This window comes from Salvelinus namaycush, unplaced genomic scaffold (genome assembly GCF_016432855.1).
Source record: "Salvelinus namaycush isolate Seneca unplaced genomic scaffold, SaNama_1.0 Scaffold484, whole genome shotgun sequence".
NCBI lineage: Eukaryota > Metazoa > Chordata > Actinopteri > Salmoniformes > Salmonidae > Salvelinus > Salvelinus namaycush.
This window is the reverse complement of record NW_024061180.1, coordinates 47,911-60,000: the sequence shown is the minus strand read 5'-3', so window position 1 is coordinate 60,000 and position 12,090 is coordinate 47,911. Positions and strand designations below refer to the sequence as shown.

The following is a 12,090-nucleotide window of genomic DNA, read 5'->3' as shown; positions in this document are numbered from 1 at the left end:
GTGTTGGTAGAGTCTAGTGAGTGTGTGGGTAGAGTCTAGTGAGTGTGTGGGTAGAGTCTAGTGAGTGTGTTGGTAGAGTCTAGTGAGTGTGTGGGTAGAGTCTAGTGAGTGTGTTGGTAGAGTCTAGTGAGTGTGTTGGTAGAGTCTAGTGAGTGTGTTGGTAGAGTCTAGTGAGTGTGTTGGTAGAGTCTAGTGAGTGTGTGGGTAGAGTCTAGTGAGTGTGTTGGTAGAGTCTAGTGAGTGTGTGGGTAGAGTCTAGTGAGTGTGTGGGTAGAGTCTAGTGAGTGTGTTGGTAGAGTCTAGTGAGTGTGTTGGTAGAGTCTAGTGAGTGTGTTGGTAGAGTCTAGTGAGTGTGTGGGTAGAGTCTAGTGAGTGTGTTGGTAGAGTCTAGTGAGTGTGTTGGTAGAGTCTAGTGAGTGTGTTGGTAGAGTCTAGTGAGTGTGTGGGTAGAGTCTAGTGAGTGTGTGGGTAGAGTCTAGTGAGTGTGTTGGTAGAGTCTAGTGAGTGTGTGGGTAGAGTCTAGTGAGTGTGTGGGTAGAGTCTAGTGAGTGTGTTGGTAGAGTCTAGTGAGTGTGTTGGTAGAGTCTAGTGAGTGTGTTGGTAGAGTCTAGTGAGTGTGTTGGTAGAGTCTAGTGAGTGTGTGGGTAGAGTCTAGTGAGTGTGTTGGTAGAGTCTAGTGAGTGTGTTGGTAGAGTCTAGTGAGTGTGTGGGTAGAGTCTAGTGAGTGTGTTGGTAGAGTCTAGTGAGTGTGTTGGTAGAGTCTAGTGAGTGTGTTGGTAGAGTCTAGTGAGTGTGTGGGTAGAGTCTAGTGAGTGTGTGGGTAGAGTCTAGTGAGTGTGTTGGTAGAGTCTAGTGAGTCTGTGGGTAGAGTCTAGTGAGTGTGTTGGTAGAGTCTAGTGAGTGTGTTGGTAGAGTCTAGTGAGTGTGTTGGTAGAGTCTAGTGAGTGTGTGGGTAGAGTCTAGTGAGTGTGTTGGTAGAGTCTAGTGAGTGTGTTGGTAGAGTCTAGTGAGTGTGCATCGAGCCAGTCAAGGGAGTCAGTGCAAAACAATTAAGGTAAATAAATAGTAAAGGGGATCAATGTAAATAGTCCGGGTAGCCAGTTGATTAGCTGTTCAGCAGTCTTATGGCTTGAGGGTTGAAGCTGTTCAGATGTCTTTTGGTCACAGACTTGGCACTTGGTTACTCGTTGTGGTGCAGTGGCAGAGAGAACAGTGTATGACTTGGGTGGCTGCAGTCTTTTACAATTTTTAGGACCTTCCTCTGACACCGCCTGGTATAGAGGTCCTGGATGGTAGGGAGTTTGGCCCCAGTGAAGTACTGGGCCGTACGCACAACCCTCTGTCGGATACCGTGCAGTTGCTATACCAAGAGGTGTATGCAGAAAGTCAAGATGCTCTCAGTGGTGCAGCTGTAGAACATTTTGAGAATCTGAGGGCCCGTGCCAAACCCTTTCAATCCAATTCCAGTGCTGATTCATTGCACTGGCTCAGAGCAGCCTGTTCAGACTGTAATTCTCCAACAGGGATTTCATTATCTTCTATGCGCTGTCTATGGCCCAGCGCACCCACACTAGAGACTGATTAAGACTACCTCAGCTGTACAAGATGCTACTATTGCAGAGGTCTCATACTGTATACAGTGGAGCTCCACTCAACCACAGAGAGACATATCTGTTGTGTTACAGTGGTTACAGTGTGTGGGAGTGTGTGATTTCTCTGTGGAGGGGAAGATACAGATGTAGGATCTTAATTTGAGCCAGTTTGCTACAGCAGGAAAAGAAACCCGTAAGTTTGGCATTTCAAAAAAAAAATTGCTTAAAAGAGAGAAGTTAAACAAAGTTTGGAGACTATTTAAAGCAGGCATTGAGGGTGTGTGAGGTGGACAGTGAAAGTAATTAATTATCATTGGAGGCTGCGAAGCACATTTCCTCGGCTGCAATCCTCCGGTGGCTAGCTCCAGGCATTCCAAATGAATGGGCTGAGAATGGACGATGCTAGCTTACAGTCTAATGGTAATATATTGAATATTGATGGTGGATGTCCTATTCTAGAGATCCTGCCATCCTCCCACACACGATACAGTATATGCTGTAGTGGAACACTTGAGTTTAAGTATTTCAAATACTTGACCTGTGTCTGATGGAGCTTGCCTAGCTAAATGGAACTAATACAATAGTCCTAGAAAATTCTCAGCCACAAAAGAGTGATCAAATGAAGATCCTACATCTGTAGGGGTCTTGTACTATATGGTCAGTTTTGAATGAGGATGGAGGGATCACAAGTCATTGATGAAATGTGCATTTTTGACAATGGGATACAACTGAATTTCTCTGTTCTGCCCCTCATGTGTCATCAGAATGCTATAATATATTCTCTTTACTCACTTGTACAGGTACCGTCGTGAAGGTGATCCAGGTACTCGTGATAGAGGTGACACAGGTACACAGTTTTTCACCTTCACACATAATACCATGACTCATTCACACGTTCCAAAACAGGAACAGGAAATAGGTGTTTGTGTGTCCGCATGTCAGCATGGTTTCATGGTGAGGGTCAATGTCTGTGATGTGCTGAGTGGGCCGTCGGGCACCAGTGCCATGGGAGACTGGCGCCGTGCCCACGAGAGAGAGAGAGAGAGAGAGAGAGAGAGAGAGAGAGAGAGAGAGAGAGAGAGAGAGAGAGAGAGAGAGAGAGAGAGAGCAGACAGTGGAGCTGGAGTGAGCTGACGGTGAAGAATGACCAAAGTTTTAATACTGGCAGGAAGTTAAAGTGGGTTGAAAATATAGATGAATTACAGATGCAGGATCTTAATTTGATCACTCTTTTGTTGTTGAGAATATTCCCGGGCAGCAAAAAAGACTAACTTGTAATGTATTCAAGGTTTAAAAAGGCTTCTAAAGTTTGTAATTTACACTTTATGTCAGACTTCCCCTAAAGAAAAATGTATCAACCCCTACAAAACATAATTACAATCCACATAAAGATTCACATTTCCTGTTGCTGGAGGATTATTTTCCTGCTGTAGCAAACTGGCTCAAATGTAGATCCTACGCCTGTAGAAGCTGCCGGTCCACAAAGTCTCTGTCTATAGCTGGAGACTCTATCTTACTCTGTAGCTGCTCGGCTTTCCCAATAATCAATTTATTGTAATGCAGCACTGTGTGATCCATACACCAGCCCAATGGATTAGTGTGTGGGGTTGAGTTGGGTCTGGGCTGCATAAAAGAACAGTAGAGTGTGTAGTGTAACAGACAGACCTCAGGGCTTCTGAGGACAGACTGTACATAACAGTACTAGAGTAGCATGTCTCCCTGTTCCGACATGAGATTTCAGGGCAGGTCTCAACTCACCAGAACTGGGTTCAAAAACTATTTGAAATAATTTAAAATACTTGACCTGTGTCTGATTGAGCTTGCCTAGCTTAAGTTGAACTAATGCAATAGTCCTAAAAATGTAAACCCTTCCCATCTAGCACTGCAGGCAGGCTCAAGCAAACACTGAAACTATATTAAAAAAAAAAAAAAACATTATTTGAACCCAGGTCAAGTACAGAACAGTTACTATTGTGGCACATCTCTCGCTTCCCTTCAGACATGAGATGTCAAGACAGGTGTCTGCTATACTCAGTATACTTAATTAAAGCAGGCAGATCTCCCAGTCCCGTACCACCCCCAACCATGAAATATTTACACTCAATTTCAGCTAAAAAGCTCACTGCCTCCGAGAGGGCACGCTTAGAGGGAGAGGAAGTCTCTAGCCTATGGCGGAGGAGTTCAGCCTGAGTCTGTGTAACCCTAACGTAAGGTGAAAACACATGACTCCCTTACCTTAAACACTAATGTAGAAAATAGAAACCGAAGCAGAAACCCAACACTTAAGTTAGTTTGAGTTTTGGCAGCGGGCATTTCAAATTAAAAGAGAGAAGAAGTTAAACAAAGTTTGGAGCTTGATCGGCACTATTTAAAGCAGGCATTGAGTGTGTGTGAGGCGGACAGTGGAAGTAATCAATTCTCATTGGAGGCTGCGAAGCACATTTCCTCGGCTGCAATCCTCCGGTGGCTAGCTCCAGGCATTCCAAATGAATGGGCTGAGAATGGACGATGCTAGCTTACAGTCTAATGGTAATATATTGAATATTGATGTTGGATGTCCTATTCTAGAGATCCTGCCATCCTCCCACACACGATACAGTACATGCTGTAGTGGAACACTTGAGTTTAGGTTGGAGAGGGAAGGCTGTTATAATGCTCCATTGCATGGCATTTGAAAACAAACTATTACAATTTTATATAGTGTTTTCACATTTTGACTTGAGGAAAGCTGAACTAGGCCCCATCTCTTTGATAGTCACGACTCTTGGCAAACTGGTTCCTGCATGAATATTTTAATCAGCTAACATGTTCCCTGTGGATATCCTGTCCCAAGTCAATTACATTTCATCCTAGTTGAGTGGACTGAATCCTTGGGTTAGACAAGAGATCGAAGTCAACTGTCCCTCAAATCATTCTCAGCCAGTTGCCCAGCCAAACCTGTCTTCAGCCTCTATCCCCTACTAATACCACTGTACGACATTCCTCTGGAATCTCCCCAACAACTTCCCCCAGTGTGTATGAGGTGTGTTTAAGTGTGCGTTCAGGGTACTCACATGTTCCAGCTTCTCTTTGCTGCGGAGCCAGATGGTTGCAGAATAGTCCTGTTGCTGGATAGCACTGTTGGCGTAGATGTCTGAGAGGTGGGGTGCGTGGAGGGGTTCCCCTCTACCCCTCATCCCATGGCCTCCTGATGGCATGATGCGCACGCACGCACGCACGCACGCACGCACGCACGCACGCACGCACGCACGCACGCACGCACGCACAAACAATCACTTAAAAGCTCCTCTTCTTCTCTTCTGGCCTCTTTCCTCCTCTAGACTCTATCACTGTCAGTCTATAGCTAGTCAATGAGTGAGCCAAGCCCTTCTAAACCATCGTGGATCTGTAAGTGGGTGACTGTCTATAGCTCTTCAAACCCACCGAGGTTCTCTTCTCTCACTGGCTGTCTAACTGTCTGGTGTGTGTATGGGCAGTGGGTGGGCTGGTTCCTCGTGGGAGGTGGGGCTCAACAGGGAGTGCTGCAGCAGAATGAAGTGGGAGAGTGCCAGACCCACTTATAGGCACTGAGTGAGTGAGGGTGTGTGTGTGTGCATGTGTGTGTGTGTGTGTGTGTGTGTGTGTGTGTGTGTGTGTGTGTGTGTGTGTGTGTGTGTTTGTGTGTGTGTGTGTGTGTGTGTTTGTGTGTGTTTGTGTGTGTGTGTGTGTGTGTGTGTGCACTACATTCAAATTAAAACCGAGGTTCTTACATCAGTGAGGAAATCTATTTATCAGATAGTAAAGCTATAGTATGTTTATATCGGTTAGTCCAGTGGTGTCTGTAGCCTAACCTACTGCACATGTCAGAGTATATCGCTGTATTACACTGCACCAGAGTGGGACACTAGTGGGTTAGCTAATAAAGTATTGATTTGACACTGCCTCGTCTACATATAGACTGCTGTGATATTGCCTCTGCATATAGACTGCTGTGATATTGCCTAACGGCATTTCATTGGTATATACATTAAGCCTTTTTGGTCATTATATAGTTTCACACTGCCGATATAACCATATACTGTAAGTCTTGAATGAATGGAGGTTGTGTAAATACTGAAGCAAAGAGAAAGGAAAGTGTTCAGTGGCCCTTGAACGATTTATGTCACGACTGGAGAACCTTTCTGCCACCAGAATGGATTTTGCAGTGATTGTTCTAGTTTCATTACCTAAATTATGCAGCCATCATTGCATCAATACTGCACAGCTAAACTGATTCTTAATAGGTGAATTCTCCAATGGCAGTAGTTCCTATATAGCCTGTCAAAATGTACTTACTCACAAGCCTCCATCTCTCCACTCCAGGATGGAAATTGCAATATTTATGCCCTTACTTTTCCTCCAGTGTTTAGTGAACAGCATACTAATTTCTCTCTCTCCCCTACAGTCAGGTCTGCAGAGGCAGACTTGCTGACACAGTACTCTTGTTTCTTTTTTTTGTCCTCCTCAAACCTTCATCAGTCGACCACCACCAATAATAGTTAATTGATGGAAAGTATAGACTATGTAAATATAAACGCCCTATTGCACACACAAGCTGGTTCGATGTCGTACATCTTCGCCTAGTCAATGTGAGGAGACAAAGTGCCAAGTCATCATCACTGACAGCTCGACTTTTTGATATCCATGTTCTGTAAGATGAACCAAAGACTTTGATACAGTATTCTACTGTGAGAAGTGTGTATCAGTAACAAACAGAATGCAGCATAAAGGTCCAGTAATATCATAGAAAACCAATTTGAACGTTATACTTTATATAAACCAATATCCGTCGGATATGTAGAAGTATTGAGGTACTGCCTAGGTCCCCAAGTCATCACATTTGTCAAAACGAATCAAAAACTAGTCCAGTCTCTCTATGCCCACTGACACTCCAACACGCTCATAACATACACACACATTTATACTGACTCCACACACTCATAACATACACACACATTTATACTGACTCCACACACTCATAACATACACACACATTTATACTGACTCTACACACTCATAACATACACACACATTTATACTGACTCTACACACTCATAACATACACACACATTTATACTGACTCCACACACTCATAACATACACACACATTTATACTGACTCTACACACTCATAACATACACACACATTTATACTGACTCCACACACTCATAACATACACACACATTTATACTGACTCTACACACTCATAACATACACACACATTTATACTGACTCTACACACTCATAACATACACACACATTTATACTGACTCCACACACTCATAACATACACACACATTTATACTGACTCTACACACTCATAACATACACACACATTTATACTGACTCCACACACTCATAACATACACACACATTTATACTGACTCTACACACTCATAACATACACACACATTTATACTGACTCTACACACTCATAACATACACACACATTTATACTGACTCTACACACTCATAACATACACACACATTTATACTGACTCCACACACTCATAACATACACACACATTTATACTGACTCTACACACTCATAACATACACACACATTTATACTGACTCTACACACTCATAACATACACACACATTTATACTGACTCTACACACTCATAACATACACACACATTTATACTGACTCTACACACTCATAACATACACACACATTTATACTGACTCCACACACTCATAACATACACACACATTTATACTGACTCTACACACTCATAACATACACACACATTTATACTGACTCTACACACTCATAACATACACACACATTTATACTGACTCTACACACTCATAACATACACACACATTTATACTGACTCCACAAACTCATAACATACACACACATTTATACTGACTCTACACACTCATAACATACACACACATTTATACTGACTCTACACACTCATAACATACACACACATTTATACTGACTCTACACACTCATAACATACACACACATTTATACTGACTCTACACACTCATAACATACACACACATTTATACTGACTCTACACACTCATAACATACACACACATTTATACTGACTCTACACACTCCAACACACTCATTACATACACACACATTTATACTGACTCTACACACTCATAACATACACACACATTTATACTGACTCTACACACTCATAACATACACACACATTTATACTGACTCTACACACTCATAACATACACACACATTTATACTGACTCTACACTCTCACTCAAATACAATCATTATTTATGCTGCTGCTACTCTGTTTATTATATATCCTGATGCCTAGTCACCTTAAGCCTCTACATATCTACCTCTATCACTCCAGTATACCTGCACAGTGTAAATATGCTACTGGAACTGACCCTGTATAAAGCTTCTTCCTTTCTTGTGTTCTTCTTGTTTATGTTTCTTGTGTGTTTTTGTTCTACCTTATGTTATTTTTAGTACTACATTGATATCGATTACTGCGTTGTTGTATTTGGAGCTCGCAAGAAAGGCATTACACTGTACTTGTGCGCGTGACAATAAAACTTGAAACTTGAAACAGTACAGAATAATATCCTACCCAGACAAAAGGACAACGAGGCCAGCGCACTCTTAATCCTTCATTTCCATGTAAAACCCCAAGACATTCAAAACCACAGTTCAGTAACAAGCCTCAACTTAATTCTGAAAACCCAAGATTCTCCCAGTAGAATTAGAGCTCCAGAAACACATGCTGTGCAGCAGCAGCATCAGTAGCCCAGTATGACAACGGGAATGACTTTTTACACTGCAGGGGGATTAAACAAATGGAGCAGAATATTTTAAGACACAGTAATTAACAGAGCACCGAAGACGGCCCCTCTGAGCCATAGAAATAGAATTACAGAATGGAAATGGTTTTGACTTGAATGGGACGGTCCATTCTAATAATTCTATTTCTATGTTCTATGTGTCCCGTATGTTCCGTTTAATAGTGACTGAAAGAGGTCGGACAAGGGGGTAGGGTTGAGTGTGGCGCTGAGGGAGAAAAGCAGGGAGGGTTAACATACTGTAGCCAGGGAGTCTTTACAGTAGCAGCTGACTGACTAAAATATTTCATAGAATTTACAGTTATTGTCCCAACATGTGTTTAGAAATATATACAGCATGGATATCTGGATATGAAATTCACATGAAAAAAACTGTCAATGATAGTCATGCAGTTTATTCAAATCCGTCAAAAGTAGACAAACAAAAATCATGTAACCATTATCTTACAAAGATAACAAATAAATCATGACAATTAGAAAACCTATCCGTACAAAATATACAAGCAGAAACATGTAAAAGGTTTGAAATGACATAAAGACAATAAAGACCTTACTAATGAGCCACAAAATGCTATTTTCTTTATTAATAATCAAGCTGTTTTGGCTGTGAAACATCAACATTTACGATCAGGTTACATTCATGTGTAAACATTGGTATGAGGCAGGACATCCAGATACAGTATGGGTATATCATAGAGGTAGATAGAGGACTCTAGTGCCTAAAAGCCATTTTAGCATGGGCAGCACCATTGAGGACTTTCACCATTTTTAAGTAGAACTGGGTGGGACTTCTTATGGGTTAAGAAAGGATCACATAATTCAAATCAGCTCATCAGGAGGGATCAGCCAATGAATTACACTTGTGAACAAACATTGCATAACTGCAGGTGGCAGTAAATCATAAACCTTGGATTTATACCTGTTCAAACAACACACTCCAGGTGGCAGTGTGCACCCTTTCAGTTTGTTTACCAACTCATAGTAGTAGAATAAGAAAAGTAACCACTTCAAAATGGAGATGTCCTCAATGGTGCTGTATGCTCTCACAGACGCCATAAAGGGACAGATACAATGTTGTGTCCTCTATCTAGCTCTATGGGGTATATAGAGCTACTTCCTGGTCCATTTTACTTCCTGGGTCCATTTAATTTCCCGGTCCATGTCATGGTTTCTCTCAGCACTTGGTCATGTTCAGTAGGGTACACTGTAGCAAACTGTTTTGCATCGGATAATGAAAATGAGTGGTTACCTACCCGCTTAACTCCATTTCAAAAAGTTTTCTCCCGACTGAACATGATCCTGGTCTCCGACTATCCCTTTCTATGCTGACTTTTACTCAGATCTCTTCGCTTCATAAGCATTATTCAAGTACTTTAACCAGAACACTAGTGTGTGTTCCATGACTCAATCACAGATGGCTGGTGGTGCCTTAATTGGGGAGGACGGGCTCATAGTAATGGCTGGAATGGAATGGTATTGACACGTCAAACACATGGTTTCCGTGTGTTTGATACCATTCCATTCACTTCATTCCAGTCACTATTATGAGCCGTCCTCCCCTCACCAGCCTCCTGTGGACTCAATCATAATGGATAATCAAAAAAACAGTTCTCAATCAAAGCCAGTTCCAATGAAACCCAGCATCCACAAGGAGTACACCCAGACCTGTTTTGGTTAACAGATGTTACGTATCCTTACTATCGACAGATATCCTCACTATCACCACCACTCTGTGGTGAATCACCTCAGCTTTAACATGTGCAAATAACAAACGTTAGCTGAGCTACATCTCCTAGCCTGCGTGCCAGTCTGCTTCTGCACTCTTTACAACTCCTTACGCAATTGTCATGCCAGACATGAGGCACCCAGGCTATTTCCATCTTATAGTTTCATCCAACACTCTCGTGGTTTTGACCGGGGGCACTTTGTGACGTAACACCCTTGGATATGGGGACTACTTTCGGGAACACATTTTTCAGGAAGCTACTTTACCACCTAGCCTACAGCAGTTAGTTATTAGTAACATACAGTACAGCTATCTGTGATGCATCATTCTTAAGACGTACTGTATCACTCCACAAGGGAAGGCATGGATGGGAGAATTATAATAATATAATCCTATTATACACATTTAAATGGATACATAACACTGTACATACCCTATGTCTTTTTATCTGAATAAATAAAGAATAATATTGGTCTCTCTTTAGTGGAAAAATCGTAATATTAGAACAAGCGCACCAAGCTGCAAGTGCTACAAGTCAGCTAACAGATACAGTATGCTATATGTTCATATTCACAATATTTGCCGAGCTATGCTATGCATAATGGCAGGATATTCAGAAAAATATTTTCAGAAAGACACTGAATTCTATTCTCCAATGCTGAACCATAGTGTCCATTTAGTGTTTGTTGTTATTTGGGTTCTATATAGCCCCCAAAAAGGGTTGTAACCACAAAGCAGACAGTCGATCAGGCAACAGTCAACGGCTCATTTGAATATTTTGGGGTGTGGTTTGCTAACAGCTCTTTTTGTCCAACCGTGAGTGAGAGTGTAATTTCAGTTGATCTAATCTGTTGGGTTATGCTGTTACATGCGATACAATATGTGACTATAGCCAGTGACAAACTCACGTATGGCCTTGTGTCAATTGAGAGCGGTTGACTAAGTAGTTCTCAATTCTCTCCTCAGGAACCCCCAGCTGTTCCAGAGCTAGCACACCTGATTCAACAATAATAAAACCTATGGAATTTTAACAATATAATATATCTATTAAATCTGAATTAAAAAACCTTTGACATTGAGAAGGTTCTTTACAGAACCATTCTCCATAAAAAAAGGGTTCTATATAGCCCCCAAAAGGGTTGGAACCACAGCGGAACCCTTTTTGGCTCTATATATAACCTTTTTTTATGGAAAAGGTTCTTCATAGCACCATACAGGTTCCATTTAGAACCTTATGAGTATGGTTAAAGAACCAAAGCCAAAGAACCCTTATTTGCCACTATATAGAACCATTTGTTTTTAGTGTTTAAAGTTAAACGGTGTTACACAATCGGCAACACTGTCGAACACAAACGGAATCATATCAAATGTCTTCTGAAAAGTCATCAACCAACCAGCAACAGGTGCAGTTAGCAGACCATAACGCAAAATAACTCTCGATACTTTTCCAACGGGTTCAAGAATATGGATATAGTAGTACTGATAACGGACTGTAGGACATGTACTGGTACATAGATTGTATTGGCAGTACATAATCCTTTCACAACCCTTCTATACACATGTTATAGCTACAGAACAAGCTCACTGTTGGCTCCAATTCATATGAACAAACGGATTGGTATGTCATAGACAAAGATTAAAAAGTGTTTATTTACGTCTCTTTTGGTCAGGTCTGATGTTCAGGAGGTTTGTCCAGACATTGAAGGACATATCAACCCACTGGGCGTGCACTAGTTGAGTCAACATAGTTTCCACGTCTTTTCAATGAAATGACGTTGAACCAATGTGGAATAGACATTGAATTGACGTCTGTGCCCAGTGGGAATCCCATCTCCCCAAGTCTTTTACCATCCTCCCTAGTAGTGAGCCTCAATCAGGGCCCCTCCAAGCACGTGTTTAGGTAGTTGTACTTTAGTAGTGTGTTCTAGATCCAGTATCCTCC

General features: G+C 41.7%; 1 protein-coding gene across 1 annotated transcript in view; it reads right to left on the bottom strand.

Moving 5' to 3' along the window:
* Nucleotides 1-4,789, bottom strand: part of LOC120041590 (inactive phospholipase D5-like) — a 21,579-nt gene extending 16,790 nt beyond the window's left edge. Inside the window, exon 1 of the mRNA XM_038986458.1 lies at nt 4,646-4,789. Within this exon, the coding sequence (XP_038842386.1) occupies nt 4,646-4,789 (144 nt within the window). The remainder of the gene's footprint in view (nt 1-4,645) is intronic.
* Nucleotides 4,790-12,090: the final 7,301 nt, after the last annotated feature.